This window comes from Tiliqua scincoides, chromosome 2 (assembly GCF_035046505.1).
Source record: "Tiliqua scincoides isolate rTilSci1 chromosome 2, rTilSci1.hap2, whole genome shotgun sequence".
Taxonomy (NCBI): Eukaryota; Metazoa; Chordata; class Lepidosauria; order Squamata; family Scincidae; genus Tiliqua; species Tiliqua scincoides.
The window spans coordinates 158,571,168-158,594,223 of NC_089822.1; the positions used below are offsets into that span (position 1 = coordinate 158,571,168).

At 43.6% G+C, this 23,056-nt stretch overlaps 1 protein-coding gene across 2 annotated transcripts in view; it reads right to left on the reverse strand.

Annotated features, from left to right (window-relative positions):
- Positions 1 to 3,027: 3,027 nt before the first annotated feature.
- Positions 3,028 to 23,056, reverse strand: part of CYGB (cytoglobin) — a 77,338-nt gene continuing 57,309 nt past the window's right edge. For both annotated transcript variants that reach the window (XM_066617134.1, XM_066617133.1), the window contains exon 4: positions 3,028 to 3,305. In XM_066617134.1, coding sequence (XP_066473231.1) covers positions 3,234 to 3,305 — 72 coding nt within the window. In that variant the 3' untranslated portion in view covers positions 3,028 to 3,233. The remainder of the gene's footprint in view (positions 3,306 to 23,056) is intronic.

Here is a 23,056-nt window from a genome sequence, read left to right on the forward strand (position 1 = left end):
ATCCTATGCATGTCTACTCAGAAGTAAGTTCATGTTTAGGGAGGAAGCACATAAAAAATATTTTATTTCTCCAATAAAAAATGGTTTAAAAATAAATAAATAAAAGATTAACAAGTTGTGAGTTCCTGCACCTTTTTTTTCACAAAAAAAGCTCTGCACAGAGGTCTCCAGTTTGTATACTGCTGGTTTAAATGAAAGGTAGGTTGGTCAACATTGGATGTGTGTCATTTCCTGTGTAAGAGCACATTAACCCATCACGCATATTTGCTAATTTTTCTCTTAGCTTGGTGTTTTTCTTGCATTGTGTATACTTTTAATATGTAATCTGGAAATTGACTTTTGCACCTCCAACACAGTGTGTGTTATCTTTCTCTGCAATGAAACCCTCTGAATAAAGCTAGCCAAACATGATCTGTAACATCTGAAGTCTCTGTGTGCCTGTATATACGCCTTTCATAAAGTGGGAACCTTGTGCTATACAATGGGCAGCCTAACAGCTTACTTCATAGCATAAGAGACCCTATCCTTCCACAGCACCCATTTTGAGGCCTTGCACTGAAGGAAAGATGTAAAATGCGTTGTAATGTGATCTCTGAATGAGGCCTCTGAAATGCAGAGCTTTACTTGTCAGTGGCGTAGTTAAGGCATCTGGTATCTGGGGCACAAAATTTTTTAATACCCCCCCCCCCCACATGGCCTCCCTGCAAGCTCAGAAGGCCACTTTTTTGCCTAGGTTCTGCTGTCAGGGGTGTGGGTTGGATCAGGCTGTAACAACCACAAAGTGTGAGCAACTACCCTTAGTGTCCCAATCCATTCTTTAGGTCACCTCACCTTATCTTACTATATGATAATTATATGGAGACTCAACAAACACAAAATGGTGATACTTATAACAAGGAACAGATGTATAAAGATTAAACAAAATCACAAGACAGCATATTGGTAGCATACATAGGTCCTACAAATAATACAGAGGAAAATTACAATAGGGATCAACCAGTATGTTGGATAGTAAACAAGAGGATATAGTATGATAAGGAGAACATTCACAAATCACTTTTCATAGCACCAAAAGCCTGTTTTATAAAATACACAGTTAAATCATAGGTATTAATATTTATTATTTATACAGTGCCATTTTTGTGCATGGCTGTTAACAGACAATCCAAATGATGAACAGCCTCCTGCCCCCAAGGGACCCTGCAGTTTAGACCAGGCTTGGAAGGAATGGATTTGGATTGGTGAGCGTTGGCAAAGAGCTACCTCCTACTGCTTCCTTGCACTCAATTTCAGATCTGAATGCCTACATCTGCCCTCCACTGCCCTTAACTTTCCTTCTCTAGCTTACAGCAGGCAAGGTGATTTTGAAATTCTTGCATGGCTGTTTCTATCTCATTTGTAATAAAATTGTTTCAGTCAAAAGTATATGGAAAATATAACAGTCAGGCCTCCTCTGCCACCACCACCTTTAAAAAAGAGAGAAGCCAAGAGGAACAAATGGTTAGGAATTGAAATTTAGGGGGCTGGAAAATTAAGTTTGAAGTATTGCTTAAAAGGTTAAACTGTTAAGGTGTGTGTGTGTGTGTGTGTGTGTGTGTGTGTTTCTTTTCCAAAAATAATATTTTCTTTTGGTTTGCTAATGAACTTTAAAGTACATTTAGATCATGGTGTATGATCACAGTTCAATTCTGGATCAATTTCAAATCTCAGCTCACCAAGACCATTTCTTTTGAATAAGGCTCTTTTATGAATTCTGTTTATGCACACATTTTTTAAAAACTGAACTTTTAAAAATATAAATATTAAAATAACTTGCTGGTAAATTACCTACTTTTTTTTTTTAACTACCCCTGCTTCTGTGCTTTTTAACAGTAGCCTGATCTGCAGACGTTACCAGATTATAATACTTCATGCTGTAAAAAGTTTCACCTGCTGGTTTTTGCAGGTCAGCTCTCTGTAAAAAGTACAAGAGAAGCCATGCTGTTTGTTTGCTTGGTCAAATGGCATCCCTACTTACTGGAATTTACCAAAACAAATATCAAGTCCTTCCAAATCTAATCATGAAGAATTGAAAGAAAAAGAATGAGAAGTTTATTGTGCTGATATACTGAGTATATTCTGGTGCAGCAATGCCAGTGGGAATTACTCAGTTACAAACTGCCCACAGGGTCCTGGCCTAAATGAGTAACAAAGACAGCAATTCCAAGCACACTTACTTGCGATTCAGCCCTAGAGGGCTTTGAGTCAACATGTATAGGATTGGCTAAAACCATGATTTAACACAAACTTTCCAAATCATGAGAATGTCTTGGACATCATGGGATGCCCAGAAATACATATATTGATATATTCTTTTAATATATCATTTGGTTTTTGGTTGCACTCGATTAACATATTCAGACTTTGGCTAAACCCCCTTGAGAGATTCTCCTGTAATTTCATGACTCCTGGAGTTGAATCTGCAAGGGGAGGGAAACACTAGATAATACAAGACTCACAACAAAACAGTGAGAGTTGAAAACACTGTTGATATAATTCCAGAGAAACTCCAGTCTAGAGGAGTTAACAGCAGAGAAAAGCAGAAATGACTGACAAGACTTGGACCCATAATTAAGATTTCAAATCTAGGCTAGATGTACTGTGTGATCAAATGTATCCCATGAGGATGTGGCTTTGAATAGATCATGCGGATACAATTCTGGACCTAGATCCTGCAAGCACTTATGCACATATCACTGGCGTTTTGAATAAAACATGGGCACAGAGCTACTCAGAGGTGGTACGTGGGCACAGAAGTACTTGTGGAGTTCAAATACGAGCATTTTAAATTCTCACCTCAGTACAAAAGATGGAAACAAAACAAATTCAGTGCCGTTCAATGGAACTTACTCTGCAAGGCAGACAAAAATTGTAAGTCTCCAGAGCTATAAATGAGGATGAGCTGTAACAGTCTTGACTGAGTTAATGTTCAGTTTTTCCCCCTGGAGAAATGAAAGATATTCCCTCCCCCCCCCCCCCACCGTCACAGTGTACATGATTGAAATTTGCCTGCCTATACTTTAGGAAGAGTGCTTTTTGCACACCTGGCATCCTATAGCTGGTCTTGGCTATAGAAATCATAAAGCACTTCCACTCACTAATATGTACACAGGATAATTAAAGGAGACAGATGTAGTTCTCTTGGGTGCTATCATGTTCCGGTGCCAGTTTATTCCTCATTGAGAAACAGCGCTTCAGGTCTGTGGCAGGGGCTCTGTCACTTTGCCGCTGCTCCTGCTGCCGCCGCCGCCGTCTCCTGGGGGTTCCTGAAAAAGAGTAAAGGAAGCACCCTGCTAGTTTCATTCACCAGGTTGACCAGTGGCTTGTCAGGGCAGGTGATGAGATGCACACTGCCTGCAAATGATGGTCTTTTTTTCACACGACTCAGTGTGGGTGTGTGTGGAGAGGAAGGAGCAGCAGTTTCCAACCTGTGTGCTATGAGACTGCAATTAATTCAATCACTGAGCTTCCATATGCCCAAAGTACCCACTCAGAAAGGAGGCTGCTTGCTGCAACTCTGCATGGTCCACTTCTCAGGCATTGTTGCCTTCCAATTTGCCTCTAGGGGAGATTAGTCATTCTGCCATGTGTTTGCATCAGGTGTGCCAAGATTGTTACATTGTTCGTTCAATTTCCTGTTTTTATATTCTCTTTTACAGCTAGTAAGTCACTTTGGGCTGCCCAGGGGTAGAAAAGTCAAGGTAGGAATGTTTTGAAATAAATAAAATTCCTCTCAATGCAGGGAATCATCAAAATTACCAGCCCTCAAAAGAGGCTGCCTGTTGCACTTCTGTGTAACTCACTGTTCTGAGAGTGCCTCCTTCCTTTCAGGAGACATTCCCCTTCTCACACACTCTGAACATGAGGGCTGGCTGAAATTCCCCCTCTTCCCGATGTAACAGCCACATGCGCAGGATAGGAAAAGTAGAAGGGCATTTTGGCGAAGCTCAAGGATGCGCTCACAGTGGCCACTGGCTGACAGGTGCCATATTTTCCACAGAATCCCCTCAAAACACAACTACCCTGGTATACAACGACATAGTGTCATTTCAAGAAGTGTTCTGGAAAACAAAATGGCAGTTTCTTACCAGCCAATTGCCGTGCGACAGGCAGTGGCAAAAATGACACACACACCCCAAAAATAGGTCATTTCACCTCTCCCTTGGGCAACCATTTCATCAACTTCAAGCTGAACATTTTCATGGGATAATTTCACCTCAGTCCGACATGTAAAAATGCATCTTTGGAGATACAAGACTGAAGCATACCTCCACTTCTAATTCAGAAAACAATTCTGTTAGCCTTAGCTAACAAATGTTTAAGACAACTTGCTTTATGGAGAAGACAAAAGTGTATAGGGTGAAGAGAGGAAGGAGAAAGGAGACAAAAGCTGTAAGAGAGTTCGTGAATAAAGAAACCTGTTAATGTCCAAGCCTTGCCTGCCATGCCCTCTTTGCTGGCAACAAGATACAAAATAGAACATTAAAGACTGTGATATATATTTACCAGCAAGGAGGGTGAGTTTATTATTAGTACAAGCAGGAATATTTCCTTCTGAAAGAGGAAGGAGTGGGGGGAATTAAGGAGCCCCCTGAGTCAATCAAAACGACAGGTTGGTGATTTTATTATTATATTTAGAGACTCTGGGGTCCCTTGGGGGCTGTTGGCTGGACTTTTGCACGTGGAATTTTCCATGCTTCATCTCTCTGTGAAATGAGAAGATGGATGCTGTGTAATTTCTGGTCATTAACTAGCTTTCCCTCTGTAGGAGGAATGAGCAGGAAGTGAAGGCCCAAAGACAAGTTCTCACCCTGCATCCTGGAACATCTCCCTTCATGCCTTCTTTTTGGTCTATTATTTTGTTTGGAAATGTAACAAGGTAAGGGACGGCTGCTCCTGAAGGGTTTTTCTTTTTCCAATTTCAGAGTTGTATGCGTGTGCTTCCCACACTCCCAGTTCCCTCCGCATTGCCTATTATCTAATCTATTTGCTGCTAAACACTGGAGACTTAGGGCCCAATCCTATCCAATTTTCCAGTACCGGAGCAGTCGTAATGCAGCCACAAGGTAAGGGAACAAAGGTTCCCACACCTTGAGGAGGCCTCTGTGACTGCTTCCCCATGGCAGGGTGCAGTGCATATCCCATAGGCACAGCAGCACTGGCACTGGAAAATTGGATAGGATTGGGCCCTTAATCTTGGTCGGGACTGACAGAGTTTATATTAAGCATTTCTCAGAGCAACTTCTCTGAGCAGATGAAGAAGAGGCAGGCGAGACCAGCTCACATTCCTGCCCTAATATTGTGGGAGGGAATCTGCCTTCTTTCTTTCCTTTTCACTGTTTTTTTTTTTTTCTGAGGGGGAATCTCTAGTAAAGCAAATCCTCAGCTGATATAAGGCTCCAAAGCTCTGCTTGGATTGATGAAGCCAAACCTATTTATATTAGCCATAGGTCTGTACTCTGATCCAACCATGGCTTCAGGCTCAATCTGGAGGCACACCACAAAGGCCTATGTGTGAAGCAGGTCAGGGACACACACTTTCACAGCTATTTGCATATGTATTCCATAAGCAGACAGCTGCTCACACTTGAAAACAAGAGTAAATGGAAGCACTAAGTGGAGATCAGTGATACTGGCAGCCTGCTCCTGTTCCTGCAGACCTGTTCCTGCAGGAACAGACCTGTTCCTGCAAAGTCTTGCAGTCACAGAATACAGGACATTTGCCATTTTTCTCCTTCACATGTCCAATGGCAACTGAACATTAGAAAGAACCACACAGATCATTTCCTCCAACACTTACACATTCCATGTATAAACCACCACTGTTGGCTCTGTGTCTTCATTTTAGAGTTGAAACAGACACTATTGCTGAAGTGATACACCTCCCACCCTCTACCCATTCTTCCCCATTTCTCCCCATGACTCATTTTTGTTGGTGGGTGCTCCTTTCCCTGCCATCATTCAGTGGGCCTACATGGCCTCTCTGAAAGTGGTCCGGAAGTGTGTGGCTATGTGTCCTTCCAGAGTGCCATTTATGATGACTGTAAAGCATCTACCACTGCCAGAACCCTAGTTTGCGGTGGAGCCCAATAGGATTGCATAGCAAGTCATGGTTCTGTCAATCCTTACAAACCTTCGCTGGTGAAGTTTCCTCAACTTTCCTAAGAAACGTCTCCAGTAAACTAGCAGGCAGTTTGGGAGAAAAACAGATTAGCTTTCCTGAGAAGAAGGGCTGTTGCATTTTTGTTATATGCATTTGTGAGTTACATGAAATTAGATCTTAGTATTCCATTCACTCCCTCCTTCCATCCTTTCTGTGCTCCATTATCCAATCCTTGGCAAAAGTTTTATAATCTGAATGAAGTGTGCAAGTGAGTACATTTATGCAATATATTTGCATGCTTTGGGGGTCAAATAGAAACAGCTATCTTTAGTACAGTTTGCAAAGTACAAGCTGGAGGCTACTTGAACGTGGATGCTGACATTTAGTTATTGTATGTGGTGCATCCTGGCTTTCACCTTTTAGGGTTTTGTTGTTATCCTTACACAACAGTCTACAACAACAGAAGTAAGCCAAAAGGGGAAAACAAGTCTGCAAGTTAGTTGGGAAAAGGAGCTTAAAGATCATGATACACAACGGAAAGTTGGCAGCAGTCTCCCATAAGTAGCATACCTAAGCCAGAGTCTTGAATGAGTACAGAGCTGAACACTGTCAAGTCTATAACTATGATGGTTTTCTCTTCCTTTTTATCAGGGTTTTCAAATTATGTTGCAACAAACTTTCATCAGTTAACAACTTTTCTAGTTTTCTTTTATTATTTTGAGATTTTTGCAGTCAGGTAGATGTCATTGATTGGTTTGTTTTATCCAGACATCGAGTCTTTCCCAAGGACCTGGGGTGTCTGGTTTTTGTCCTATTTTGCTGTTAAATATTGGTAATTTCTGTGGCCCCTGTTATTAATAATTGCTCCTCAATTATTTCTTCTTCTTCTTCTTCTTCATCATCATCATATATTTACACACAGTCATATTTTGACTATATTTTGTTTATATCGACCTATCGAGTCCTCCCCAAAGACCTAGGATAGGTAGCTGTTTTTTGTCTTCATGTTGTTGCGTTACAACTGTCACCGGAGTATATGTGATGTTCCTAGTAAAGCAGCCTTTTGTAATTGGCTGATGGTACTTGTGCTCATTCCAATGGTGTTCAAGTACTTTTTAAGCTGTTTTGGGATAGCACCCAAAGCCCCTATGAATATTGGTATTACTCTTACTTTCTTGTGCCACAGTCTTTCAATTTCTATTTGCAGGTCTTTATATTTGATGGTTTACTCTAAATAAAGACAGTTTTAGAAAACTGTTTTCTAAACTGTTGTTGTTATAACCAGATAACTAGGGACTTGGATAACAGGGGACGCAGATAACGGGGGATGTTAATTGAAACCGCAGATAACTGGGAAGCTCTGGAGGGTCTTCTGAGCCTGGCAGAGGCCGTGTGCATCCACCTGTGGTCTCTGCTGGGTTCAGAATGACAAAAAATAGAGAGAAAAATGCAACTTCCTGTTTCTCTGTGAAAACCAGAAGTGACTTTTTAATGCCTGTATTTTTGGAATATGTGTGCTGTCCCAAGTAAGCCTGCTTTCTGTAGTTGGTGCATAGTAATTTCAATAAGGATATTCAGCTTTAGTATTTTAGTATAGTGCCTAGAGCAGTGCCTCCCTTTAGGGGAGTGGTCCAGTAATGGGTGTCCTGACAGTGCCGCAGCACTTGCAGCACCAAGGGGTTTGTCACCCATGGGTTTGATCATGGGGCCAGGGGGTTTTTGCGCAAAAACTGGAAGTGCACTCAATCTGCAAACGGATTGATTTCTAGCATCAGGGAAGACCGCAGAGGGGGCAGTGGGCATCCGGGACCCTCCCCAAGGTCAGCGGGACCTTGCAGGTAAGGGGACAAAACCCTGGGTCCTTGCGGTGCCGTGATTGCAGCGGTGCCATTGGGATACCCCCTGCTCCCACACCTCGTGCTGCAAATTCTTACCTGTGGTTCAAATGTCTGAGTAGGACTTTAGGAACTGCTGGTCCAGAGTACTGATAATGATTGGTACAATTTTAGCCTCTATCTGCCATAGGTGTTCAAATTCAGTTTACAAATCTTTATACTTCATTATCTTTTCCTATTCTTTCTCTTCAGTTCTTGCACCTCCAGTTATTGTGGCATCATCTACCCAGATCTTTTTCTTTTTCACAATGGTCAAATCTAGGGTATTGTGGGCTAGGTGTTCTTACAGAATTACAGAAATCTTACAGAATTTTCACTTTCAGTAACTTTTTCAATAACTTCTATAACTTTCAATATCTAGCAGTGATAATTAATTAACTTGAAATATTCATCTGAAGATACTATTATTATTAATTAGAAGTAGGCCTAATAGGTGGTGATATCCGGGTGGCTTGTATATTGCAGGGTATCCTGGGCATTGTGTCTCATACCTGGTCAGGCCACCCAGCAGAGAGAGGAATAGGTGTTTCCTCATATTTCCATGGTGCTTAAATGTGATTCTTTTTCTTATAGGACAGAATGGCAACATTTTAAATGGGATAAAATAGAGGGGTGCAAGCTGAATACCATCTGGGTGAGTGAAACCAATGGAAGTTATTTTGCTAGTGTAATAGTTCATGGGGTGTGCACATGATTTGGATTCAAACCATAATGGGAAAAAATTATTAATGCCCTCAACTCATTGCTGTGATTTTGCTCCAAATCACCACCCTCCTAGCCCATTAATACAAATGAAAGGGCCAACTTACACATCTCAATGTGTAGCTTAACCCTAAGAACTTAGGGATCCTAATTCTTGGAGCCAAACTACATGATTGGTGCAAACACATATTTAAAACCCTCCTTGCCATTTATTTTAGAACAAGATAGCTTGAGGAAGGAGATGGGAAAGTAAGTCTGGGAGTGACCTACCCAATGCCATCTAGAGTGTCCTTGGCAGAGGTAGGATTTGAATCTAGGCTTTTCCAATGTAATTCAGTGTGACTGGATTTGGCTGGGAAATCTAGCTTCCACACCTGCCTCTGTCATGGACTTATGCAATTTGGGACTAGTTACTACCTCGGCTTCATTTCTGCACCTGAAAAATAAGAATAAGAGTAGCCTATTTTATAGGGTCACACAATAAATTACTCAAAGATATTTGCAAACGAAAAAAATGCTATGATAATGATAAATAGTGTACTGCCATCTAAGTTAAAATTGTCTTGATTAATAACCTATTAACGAGACTATTCCATGAGCTTTTTAACAGGCTATTTGGGTGGCCAGACTTGCTCTTGACAGGGAGTCACATCAAAGAAAAAATGGAGAGAGTAGTCTTCATGAACTTGTATAGTCTTAAGATTCTTGAGGAAAGGCAAAAATCCCACTGGTTGATGGGGAGAGGTGGGATGTTTTTGCTTGCTAGCTCAAGAACAAGTTATGCAAAAACTGAGGGTTGAAAGGCTTAGTAAGGAGCACACATTGCCCTTAATGTTTATTCTAAACCCCTTAAGGAGGCCCACTTTACCCTTCAAGAGCTCTCTGTTTTGTGGTCACTACACCGTCACTTCAACTTTCAGATTAACTTTCAGGTTTTGATGGTCATGAATATGGATACTGTGTTGAATGTCCTGTTTCCTCTTACTTTTTGCTGATTTTTTTCCTAATTTTTGGACACTTCTAACCCCCCAGAAGCTCTGTGCTGGCTCTGCTCTGTGCCTAAAAACTGCAAGGAACTGCTCCTGCAATAGTCTTCCCTCTTTGCTTGAAATGCCATTATATCTTATGTGGATTGTGGGTTCCTCTTTATGCGTGGAGTAGCCAGGTCTCCTACTGACATTGGCATGTACCAACTGATTAGGTAAAGTGCTGGAAAGGAGAAGCCAGGTGGGTTTCACTCCTCCAGTCAGGCAACTTTATGACATCTTCAAACCTCAGTTACTTAAGTTCAAGCAGAGGGATCTTCATGCGTTTCTGCCAGGTTTGCCAAGATATCTAGTGTTAGTTCATAGAAGGCACACCCCACTCCAGTAAGTGCAGGGACCAGCATTCCTGGGACATTGTAAGTAGCTAGAAGTAGGGACTGTATTTGTAGCTAGATGTGCTTAGTGAATAATTTTGTTGTGTTTGCTCTTTTTCACTCCAAGCCAGTTTGCAAACTTTCACTGTGGGGGTTTTGTGTGAGTAGCATCCCAGCTTCATCTGCTGGATATTACCGAACATGGGCAAGTTTTTCTCTGCATTCATCCAGCCAAGTTTAGGCATTTTCCATCAACAGGCATGCACTTTTTTCTGCCACCCTTTCCCCCACTTTGTTTATTCCATTTTGTTTTGAATTTTTAATAAACTGCTAACATTTTTACTCTTTGCATGTCTAGTCCATGTTCATGGGTAGTTCAGTGGGTTGTCTGATCGCTCACAGGAACTACTGTGATTTGATCTTTAATAAGAACCTCAGGGGTTCTATACTTTCTTGGGAGGGGGTTCCCAGATGGCCCTCTGCTTTGTTCTATAGCTTGGAATGAGTTAGAACTAACAGCCTCCCTTTCAGCCACTGGCCCAGGAAAAAGGGAAAGTAGAGAGCAGGAAGGGATGCATGAACACTAACTGCTAGGTGCTACTACCCTTGGCCAGCCAGCCTTCTCTCTGTACCTCCCTGTATCCATCTCCCTGATAGATGCTCATCACTATTCCTGTGTCTATAGATTCTCATCATCCCACTTCCTGTGCTGAGCAACTTTGGAGAATATGGTGACACAGCAGTGGGTTATGAATGCATAATTTTGTGGCTGAGCTGACAATCACATGAAAGCACATCATGCTAATTGGCCTTTAGTCCCACTGATCCTAGCTGGACTCAAACCAGTAGTTAATATGAAAACAATTTTCTGTCCTAACAAAGGTTCCCTGGAGTCTTCTTATTCTCATCCATGGAAACATTCTGGCCATTGGGAGAGCTTTTGATGTGAATTGCTTTCCTCCCTGTTTTGAAAGTACACACAGGATGTGGTGAGGACCCCAAGGATTATGTCTGCATATGAAGAATGTTCACTGTATGGAAATACTTTTTGTTTGCCTCACAGGGATAAATGAAAAATACAGGTTTAACAGGGTAGTTACCAATGCCACACACTTTTTTTTCCTGTTCTGATGGTTCCTTCAAGATGTTTTTGTTGACTCACTTGTTTTGGGTGTACAATCTGTTTCTGCATTTGGAGAAGAGAATACCAGGGACACATGAAAAAAGAGGATAACAAAAATAAGTGATTATTACTTTTGAATAATGTTTAGCCTTACAACTCAATATGAAAACAGGTAGGTGTCTGCTATTGTAGAAAGTAATGGAAGGGGGCTCAGATGTTATCTGGGTGAGACAGGGATGGCTTGGAGACTTGGCAGATCATATATTTCTTTAGCAAAAGCCATCACCACTCTCAGGCTAATACAGGTGAAACAGTTAACCTGAGAAGGGAGAAAACTTGCAAAGTTCCTTGGGGTGCTTTCCAATTCATCCGTCACAGTCTTTTTTTATGTGCGCATATTGAGAGAAGCATCTAGGAAGCTAAGGGAGGAACTGGATGTGATGGGGCTTCACTCAAGTGTTCACATTATTTGCCTATAAAGATGGACAAGGGGTCTTAGTTTAAGGCTGCAATCCTAACCACACTTTCCTGAGAATAAGCCCCATTGAACAAAATAGAACTTACTTCTGAGTAGACCTGGTTAGGCTTGTGCCCTACGTCTAATATTAGTTTTGGGCTGGATGAAGGTCAATACTTAGCACAGACAAGACAGATATTCTGTGAGCAAGTGTTTATCTGCTCAGGGGGATGGTTTGCACTCCTCCAAATGAAGTTGCAGTTTGGTATCTCCTTAGATCAGTGGTTTCCAACTTGTGGTTCATGGACCACAGGTGGTCTGCTAGACCCTAAAAAGTGATCCGTGATGTCTCAGAAAAAAAGATGATTGTCTTCTATCACTTCCAGCATCTTGCTGAGGGAGTGCTCCCCCACGAACCACCAGAAGGTATGGAGAACAGACACCTGCAGCCACAGCCAGCACTTCCTGCATCTTGCTAAGTGAGCATTCTCTCATGGACAACCAAAGAGCACAGAGAACAGACTGCTGGCAGCCAGCACTGAAGTATCAGCTGCAACTGTGGGCACTCCGTTCTCTGACCTCTCTGGTAGTCTGTAGGGAAGCACTCCCTCCAAAAGCTTTCCCAAGGACTACCAGGGAGGGTGGAAAACAGACTGCCTGCAGCCAGTACTTTCAGTGTCTCACTGAGCGCTTCTCCACCGGCTACTAAATTTAATTGTAATTTTTGTGCGTAGGGAGTTGCATGTGGTCCACAACGATTCTAATTTCTGCCTCAGAGGTCTATGGGCTTCTAAAGGTTGGGAACCACTGCCTAAGATCCAGCTTACAGCCCAATCCTATCTAATTCCCTGAGCGGCGATGCAATGGTGCAGACTCCACTGTACCCTGCAGGGGTGTTTTGACTTCTTGGGGTAAGGGGACATTTCTCCCCGTGCCCCAGGGTAAGCACCAGCAGCCATCAGGTCCAGGAAGGGGATTTGGATTCAGCGTGCCACTACCACTGCCGAACCCATCCCCTTCCCAGGCCCAATCCACACATCTCCCACCCATCTCCTTGGAAAGCTCTGGTGGGCCTTTCAAGGTCAGCCAGGGTGCTTGGGAAGGGTCTGGCCATCCTGCTGGCACCTAGCAGGCCTAACATCCAGCACTTTATGGCTGCCAGCACTGGCATAATATGAATATGAATTCTGCCAGCATGGCAGTGTGATAGAATCAGGCTGCCCATCACTGTAAGTCCAAGTGGCTTCTGTGGAACGGAGTGTTCTCCACCAGCTGATGCTAGTTCACCAGGTATGGCCTTTCTTGGATATAGTCTAGCTAGCCACAGGTACCAATGCTCTGGTAACCTCCAGTATAGTGTACAGTAATGTGTTGTGTGTAGGTCTGCACTTGAACACTGCCCAGAAATTGCAATTAGTCCAAAACACAGTTGATAGGCTACTAACTGGGGCTGGCAACTCGAAACCTAGATCACCAGTGCTCAAGAGCTTCATGGGCTCCCATTGAATTTCCAAGCACAATTTAGAGTTCTCGTACTCAAGTTATGAGCTTTACACAGTGCACTGAGATATCTTCAGAGGTCCTCTTCCAGATAGGATAAGGTGGGTTACTACACTGGAAACGGTTGTTGTACCCTGATGTGGAACTCTTCATAGGGTGGCTTGGCACAGGGTGGCTTGGCACCGCCAAGTGAAAACCTTTTATTCCCCCAGTTATAATTTCTGCTGTTGCTGACTGCCATAAAGCAGTCAGCACTGAATGTAAAAGGCGATCTAGCAGCAGTAGTGCACTCTGCCAGGGTGCTGGCAGGAAGGTCGGAACCTTCCTGTCCACACCACAAATCCCCAATTGCTTGCAGATCAACATAAGATGGTGGAGAAGGTGGAAGGGGCAGGAGGAGGGCAGAATGGGGAAGTGGGGAGGCTATGGGAGGGGGTGGATCCAGCGGTGATGCATGCAGCAGATCCTATCCCCTTTTCAGCAGCCTCCCCACTTCCTTTCTCTCCCCGAACTTGTGCTAGTGGAGGTCCAAGGAGACCTATTGCGGAGTGGAAGGCTTATAGAGGTGTAAGGGGATTTAAATCCCCTTTTGCCTTCCAACCCTCCTTTTCCTTCCTCCCTACTAGATACAATGCACCTGTTTTTGGGCATGACTGCACCACCAGAGAAGGGAAGAAAAGATAGGATTGAGCCGTAATGCTTTTATTTAATTTCCTTCCAGACTTTTTCCTCAATGAATAGCAAGGGACAAGGCTGGGGACTGGAGCTGATCAGGTTTCTTCTTTTTCTTTAATTTTTTTTTTCAGTTGAGGTGCTGATGCATAACAGGAGAAAACAGATGGCGGTTGCCATGACTTGTCTGGTACAGCTGGGATGAGCAGAGGCTAATTTTGAAATCGCAAAATTAGATTATGCATTAAGCAAGGATTTCTATGAGCATCAGAGACACCATTGTGATTAGGTGGGGAACTAAGTCCCAGTTATTCTGATCCTTTGCCCTGAATTTTCAGCTTTTTAAAGAGCAAACCTATAGCCTCCCCCACTTTTTCTTAACCTCCAAAAATAAGTGAAAAAAGCATACTCAGTATTCAAGGTAGCCGCTTTGGAAAAAAAAAATGTTAATCAGCTTGCACCTTCCATTTTGCAGCCAGTAAATAGAAAAGTATTAGATGATTAACACATAACTGTTTCTCTAATATTATTAAAATTAATTTTTATTTTATTAAGAGTACTTAAAATGTTAACACAACTTTAATTTGGACATATTTGAACACTTGTATTTAAACCTTTGCTATTTTATGCTGAAAATAATCTCTGTTCCCTTTAAACAGGGGGAAGGCCGACAGGAGTCTGGGGGAAAGCTGACAGGAGCCGAGGGGCATCCGGTTCGGGACTCCTCATCCCTATGGGATGAGGATGGGGAGGTTAGAGAACAACAAGACAAAGGCAGAGTAGGAGAAGAAATTGGAAAAGGTAGGGTGCTGGGATGTGATAGACGGTTTGGCACAATGAGAGGATGCGGGGACAAAGGAGCGAATAAGCAGCGCATCCTGGGGCATTCCGTGTACAAATGCTTTTATGCGAATGCCCGAAGTCTACGAGCAAAGGTGGGAGAACTGGAATGTCCGGTGACAAGGGAAAATATTGACATAGTGGGCATAACGGAAACCTGGTGGAATGCGGAGAATCAGTGGGATACCGCAATCCCGGGCTATAAACTCTACAGGAGGGACAGGCAGGGGCGTGTTGGAGGTGGGGTGGCTGTTTATATTAAGGAAGGGATAGAATCCAGCAAAGTAGAGATTGAAGGTGGGTCCAACTCCACCGTAGAATCTCTGTGGGTTAAATTACCAGGCTTGTGCAGCGATGTAATACTGGGGGCGTGCTATCGTCCTCCAGACCAGAAATTGGATGGGGACCTTGAAATGAGGAAACAGATCAGGGAGGTGACAAGGAGGGACAGGGTTGTAATCATGGGGGACTTCAATTATCCTCATATTGACTGGGTCAATTTGTGTTCTGGTCACGATAAGGAAACCGGATTTCTTGACATGCTAAATGACTGTGGCTTAGATCAGCTAGTCACGGAGCCCACCAGAGGACAGGTGACTCTGGATTTAATATTGTGCGGTACGCAGGACCTGGTTAGAGATGTAAACGTTACTGAGCCATTGGGGAACAGTGATCATGCTGCGATCCGTTTTGACGTGCACGTTGGGGGAAGAATACCAGGCAAATCTCTAACAAAAACCCTTGACTTCTGACGGGCGGACTTCCCTCAAATGAGGAGGCTGGTTAGAAGGAGGTTGAAAGGGAGGGTAAAAAGAGTCCAATCTCTCCAGAGTGCATGGAGGCTGCTTAAAACAACAGTAATAGAGGCCCAGCAGAGGTGTATACCGCAAAGAAAGAAGGGTTCCACTAATCCAGGAGGGTGCCTGCATGGCTAACCAGCCAAGTTAGAGAGGCTGTGAAGGGCAAGGAAGCTTCCTTCCGTAGATGGAAGTCTTGCCCTAATGAGGAGAATAAAAAGGAACATAAACTGTGGCAAAAGAAATGTAAGAAGGTGATACGGGAGGCCAAGCGAGACTATGAGGAACGCATGGCCAGCAACATTAAGGGGAATAATAAAAGCTTCTTCAAATATGTTAGAAGCAAGAAACCCGCCAGAGAAGCGGTTGGCCCTCTGGATGGTGAGGGAGGGAAAGGGGAGATAAAAGGAGACTTAGAGATGGCAGAGAAATTAAATGAGTTCTTTGCATCTGTCTTCACGGCAGAAGACCTCGGGTAGATACTGCTGCCCGAACGGGCCTCCTGACCGAGGAGTTAAGTCAGATAGAGGTTAAAAGAGAAGATGTTTCAGACCTCATTGATAAATTAAAGATCAATAAGTCACCGGGCCCTGATGGCATCCACCCATGAGTTATTAAGGAATTGAAGAATGAAGTTGCAGATCTCTTGACTAAGGTATGCAACTTGTCCCTCAAAACGGCCACGGTGCCAGAAGATTGGAGGATAGCAAATGTCACGCCTGTTTTTAAAAAGGGAAAGAGGGGGGACCCGGGAAACTATAGGCCGGTCAGCCTAACATCCATACCGGGTAAGATGGTGGAATGCCTCATCAAAGATAGGATCTCAAAACACATAGATGAACAGGCCTTGCTGAGGGAGAGTCAGCATGGCTTCTGTAAGGGTAAGTCTTGCCTTACGAACCTTATAGAATTCTTTGAAAAGGTCAACAGGCATGTGGATGCGGGAGAACCCGTAGACATTATATATCTGGACTTTCAGAAGGCGTTTGACACGGTCCCTCACCAAAGGCTACTGAAAAAACTCCACAGTCAGGGAATTAGAGGACAGGTCCTCTCATGGATTGAGAACTGGTTGGAGGCCAGGAAGCAGAGAGTGGGTGTCAATGGGCAATTTTCACAATGGAGAGAGGTGAAAAGTGGTGTGCCCCAAGGATCTGTCCTGGGACTGGTGCTTTTCAACCTCTTCATAAATGACCTGGAGACAGGGTTGAGCAGTGAAGTGGCTAAGTTTGCAGACGACACCAAACTTTTCCGAGTGGTGAAGACCAGAAGTGATTGTGAGGAGCTCCAGAAGGATCTCTCCAGACTGGCATAATGGGCAGCAAAATGGCAGATGCGTTTCAATGTCAGTAAGTGTAAAGTCATGCACATTGGGGCAAAAAATCAAAACTTCACATATAGGCTAATGGGTTCTGAGCTGTCTGTGACAGATCAGGAGAGAAATCTTGGGGTGGTGGTGGACAGATCGATGAAAGTATCGCCCCAATGTGCGGCGGCAGTGAAGAAGGCCAATTCTATGCTTGGGATCATTAGGAAGGGTATTGAGAACAAAACGGCTAGTATTATAATGCCGTTGTACAAATCGATGGTAAGGCCACACCTGGAGTATTGTGTCCAGTTCTGATCGCCGCATCTCAAAAAAGACATAGTGGAAATGGAAAAGGTGCAAAAGAGAGCGACTCAGATGATTATGGGGCTGGGGCACCTTCCTTATGAGGAAAGGCTACGGCGTTTGGGCCTCTTCAGCCTAGAAAAGAGGCACCTGAGTGGGGACATGATTGAGACATACAAAATTATGCAGGGGATGGACAGAGTGGATAGGGAGATGCTCTTTACACTCTCACATAATACCAGAACCAGGGGACATCCACTAAAATTGAGTGTTGGGCGGGTTAGGACAGACAAAAGAAAATATTTCTTTACTCAGCGTGTGGTCGGTCTGTGGAACTCCTTGCCACAGGATGTGGTGATGGTGTCTAGCCTAGACGCCTTTAAAAGGGGATTGGACAAGTTTCTTGAGGAAAAATCCATTATGGGTACAAGCCATGATGTGTATGCGCAACCTCCTGATTTCAGAAATGGGCTATGTCAGATGCAAGGGAGGGCACCAGGATGAGGTCTCTTGTTATCTGGTGTGCTCCCTGGGGCATTTGGTGGGCCGCTGTGAGATACAGGAAGCTGGACTAGATGGGCCTATGGCCTGATCCAGTGGGGCTGTTCTTATGTTCTTATGTAAAATGCACAGCCACACTGTTCAACACCTGGGAAGCCGAGCTATGCTTGGATTTTGCTGTTCCTGTTTGATGCCATCTCTGTGCATCTGGAAATGCAGCAGGGCTCTGGCACAGCAGCTGAAGGGGTCTGCACACTGGCACGGATGCCTTAGAGGGATTATGTGGGGGGTTTACAATGCCCCGCACAGTGTACCCTTTACTTGTTTCACCTCTGTACCGTCGCCCCTCATCTTAAGCTCAGTTGACCTATGGAAATGCAATTTCACCTTTGTATAGGTTTTGGCAAGCTGAAACAAACAAAAACTACACCAGTTTAAATACTGCAGGCGATTCTGCCTGCCATTCCATTTACTAAATACATGCTTGAGAGTGAACACGAATTGGAGAATGAAGCTGCTGTTCCCTCCATTGGTTTCAGTCCCCACCTGTCACTCATAATTTTTTAAAGAAACAGTATGCATTTTCTGTATGTGAGGGATTTTCAAGGTGAGTATACCCAATTTTAGCTTTTTGCGCTGTTTCTGGAATGTAACCCATGTGTAAGACAGGCTGACTGTATTTTATATAACATATTGATCATGCATGGATGTCTGCATCTCATTTTAAATGCATTTCTTTTGCCAAACAGATGTGAAGAGTAAAGCTACAGCTTGGATATTCTACAATTGTTAAGGTAAGATGCAGGCTTGACCAATTCTACAGTACTACTAACTAGTTTCCCCGGATCCTCATTAAATGGGCAAATTAATATTGTGGGAAAAATCTAGAACAGGGATCTCCAAACTTTTTGGCCAGAGGGCTGCATCAAATATCTGGCATAGTGTGGAGGGCTGGAAAAGAAATTTAAAAATAAAATTTAAATAAATAAATTAGAGATCGAACTTAGATGAGTGAATAAATGAATGAATGGGCTCATTCATTCAACCTCTCTGGCCCTCAGAACACCCTCCAGACACAATCAGAGCACAGTTCTGGTCATGTTCAGTTAAGTGGGCCAGAGGCTTTCAGGGGACAAGAGGTTGGCTGCGGGCCGGAAAGATGCTTGCTGCGGGCCACATCTGGCCCCCAGGCCAGAATTTGGAGACCCCTGATCTAGAGTGCAATTTAGTCCTTCTGGACAATATAGAAAAATCTTGAAGATGCATAAGCTAGACATAAACAGTTACATGTGCAAAAATTTCCTAACCAAAGGGATAGTGTTCTGAGAAGCTACACTAACAGATAAAGCCACAACCTGCTCTTTCCATCCTGATGACTAGATAACAAAGAGTAGACATGAGCAATGCTCTTTCCAGGATGTCTGTCAACACGCATGATATTGGATCCAAAGATGCTCTTTTTGAGCAGAAGGCAGCCCCCTCTTATTGCCCCATGTCCCATGCTATTCTGAAGGGTCCCCTGACTGTGTGGCCACTTCAAACTGAGCTATGCCAAGATCATATTGACACAAAGCAAAAGAGAGCAACCCTTACAGTCATTATGCCAATAACACAGGCCTACAAAAATTAGGGTCAGAAAAGTTTCTCCCAAAATTTATGGTGATTTGATATGAATTTGGGGTGCCAATTCCAAAAACGGCATCCGTTTTGCCCTATCACATCTAGTTTTGGAGATACAGTATAGCCTCATTAGTGAATGGTTCAAGCAGCTTCCTCATGAGGAAGCTTCTTGAACCATTCACTAAAGAGGCTATGCCGTGCCTCCAAAACTAGACATGATAGGGCAAAACGGATACCATTTTTGGAAGCAGCACCCCAAATATACCCAGGAATTGGTGTAACGTTTGGTGGAACATTTTGGTGGAAGCAAAATGTGTGTTGGCCTGTGTAAGTGGCCATCAGGCCATTTAACTCTATGGCGGGGGGGGGGCACGCTAAATCCAGCCTGCTCTTCATCCTCATAAGCAGCTGACCCATGTTGTCACTGTTGACCTGACCAGGAAGAATTGTGTGCACAGCACCCTTTAGTACGTGCAATTTCCCCTCCAGCTATGGTACATGTATGGAAGCCTGTTTCCTCCAGCTCTGCATTTCTCAGCATATGTCCCCTGCCACACCACTTCACATGGTCCACCTATAGGAAGTACCACTGGAAGTAACTGTCAAAGATGTCATCACCAGTTACTTCTGGCACAAGAACCACTGGTTGAGAAAAACCACTCCAGCTTGATCATGGCATAAATCACTGGATGAACTTATATCCAACTCTAACTCTCACACAGCAAATGAATTAGAAAGGTGTCCTCTAGCCTCTCAAATGCTGTAAGTATGCTTGAGTAATTGCAGTATATGAGTTCTTGGAGAATCCAATTAATCCAAGTCAAAATGTGCTAGATTCAAGTCATTAAAACTATGCAAGGCATTAGGCAGAATAAACATAATATGATGCAATCTATGACATATCTGCTGGGCATGGGGGGAAGAGATAAATGAATCTTATTTCCAAGAATTTTCATTATGATATTTTTGTTGTTGGTGGTGTCAGAGAAAGAGAGATGCCTGCACATGTGTGCACAGACCCTTGGGATCCAGATATTAGATCTGCATAAAATAGGGAGCAGCTGTCTGTGTTTTAAGGGAAAACTACAACTTCAGCCAAGATTCATTCTTCCTTTCTGCTCTTCCTTCCTATTTTGCATTCACGTCTCCTTTTGTCTCATCTTGGTATATCTAATACTGTTAGAGATGGTGAGCCCAATCCTATCCACACTTTCCTGGGAGTAAGCCCCATTGACTCTAAAGGGACTTACTTCTGAGTAGGCATGAATAGGATTGGGCTGGATGACATTGGGAAGTAGGAGGATAGCCCCTAAAATGTTCACTATCAGTTTTGTTTTTTTTGACTACGTAGATAGCTATAAACACTACTTTGAGCATGCACATGTGCAAGCTTGATCTCTGCGGCCTGCAAGTTTGCTTATAGGGTTGATACCCAGAGATGGCAGCTGTGCACATCTGGATTCTGTTTAGTAAAAATGGATGTCTGCAAATAATAACAAAAAACCAAGAATTGCCATATTTTTTATAACATGCTTATGAAGGTCGGGAATTCACTGCAGCTTTTTGGTCAGGAAGCCCAAAGCCGAGCATGTCAAGTATGTACTAATTTGAGAGGTGTATTTTTCTCAGCCTATGGCAGTACAAGAAGGCCTACATCTGAAAGTGAGTCTGATATTTTGGACAAACATTTTGACCTTGTGGTTTCTCAAAGCAGGCACCAGAATAAAGTTGCAGTGGAAGATCTTTTCATCTCTGTGTATTCACCTACCAAATTACTGTAATAAGTTGCCATGCATTCCAAGATATCCTTTAGATGCCCTTCTGTCACATACCGTGTTTCCCCGATAATAAGACACTGTCTTATTATTTTTTTTGGACAGAAAAACACCAGAAGGCTTATTTTCAGGGGAGGGCTTATTTTAATGAACATTGACAGCAATTTTAATAAACAGGTAAATGTGAACAAATCATGCCTCCTGAGTTCTTCTTTTATCCTCCATCATGCCCCCTGAGTGCTTATTTTATCCTCCATCATGCCCCCTGAGTTCTTCTTTTATCCTCCATCATGCCCCCTGAGTTCTTCTATCCTCCATCATGCCCCCTGAGTTCTTCTTTTATCCTCCATCATGCCTCCTGAGTTCTTCTTTTATCCTCCATCATGCCCCCTCACTCCCGCTTACATACCGGGTTTTTATGTTGTCCTGCCTCAGCTCTCCTCCGCGGCACTGCTCTCAATGGCGCCAGCAAGCAAATCACTGGGGAAGAACAGGATGACGCGCTCACTGCTGCAGCTCTGATTGGATGCAGCTCGGAGCGCGGCGTGCGTTTCACCCGGGGGGGGGACACGGTGCATACAGAGGGTACCGTAATGTAGCGTGTAGCGCAGGGGATCACCTTCACTACAGTAGCAATCTCAATAGGGCTTATTTTCGGGGGAGGGCTTATTTTAGAGGAATCTTACACAGTAAGGGGAGGGCTTATTTTCGGGATAGGTCTTATTATCGGGGAAACACGGTAGCTAGTGGCTTAGAGAACATTTAAATTATCCAGCCACATGGGTGGGTTAAACTAGGCAGCTCTTTCTCACAAATTGGCGCCTCGCACAACACACACCCATTAAATAGTGCAGATTTAATGGGAAAGACCCATGTAGTCTGCCCTTGTGCATATGGCTATTAAATTGTGCATTTAAATGCTTTCCAGTCCTGGAGGAGATGCTCACAGATAAACAGCTTTCGCACAACTGAAACAACATCTGAAGAACACCAAGATCTTCACTAGTCTTGAGCACTAAAATCTTACTGAAAAACCACAGGGTTCTTCTGGAGATTTTTGTTATTATCTTGAATGAAAATGTAACATGTCAACAGCTTTCTAGGGTGATGGGTGAAATCTTTTGGAGGGTCTACATGTCAAGATAAACTTAGTGTGAATGCTCAAGGCAGCCTGTGGATTTCCTTGATGTCCTCCTGCTTCGGCTCTCTCTAGCCCTGCTGCGAGTTCGGATGGAATCATAACAGGTTTTCACTCTGCAGTTTTTCTTGGACACATCTTAGCACCATAAATAAATCTTCCATGAGAAGATGGCTTAAGTTCAGGACCACACTGGATTCTCATTTAAAGCCCTGCAATGTTCCAGGCTCAGGTCTTTTGTCTTTTTCTAGTTCACTATGAAGTTTCCTGACACAAGCACTGCAACTGTTGACTGGATGGTTTTTAAAGGAGATGCCTGCAGCTGAACATTGTAGCTCTGCCATTTGGTGGCTACCTAGTATCTGGAGACTCTAGAAAAGGACAAGTTCTGGTAACAGTGGAATCTATTATTAGCTGAGGAGGGGTGTTCAGTACTGGAGAAGAAAGCTCACAGCCCAATCTTAACTACCCCCCCCCCCCCCCCGCTGATGAAGCTGTGCCAATGGAATATGATTGGGGTTAGAATCTGGTCCAAGTTACTGCCACTGGATATCACCTCCTCCCTCCTCTATTCTGCCTCTTCCCTCCCCACCCAGAAGCTTCTCCATTCCTCCCCCTCCCCACCCTGTTCTACCCCATCCCATTGCCTGCCTTCTGTGACAGCTTACCTGCCATAGCACAGGTTGCCCTTTATGTGGCACGTCAGGGCCACCACCACCATTTGTGGCAGTGCTTCTGGCCATTCTGCAGCATTGTAAAGTTTGCAACTGCTTGCAACATTGTAAAGGCAAGCATGCTGTCATACGTGCCTGTATGACTCTGCAGAGGCCAGTTAGGTTTGGGCTGTTACAAATGTAGTTATACACACAGCCTTTCATTATTCTTTCCAAAAGATAATAAAAATGACAGTACTGGGTGTTTC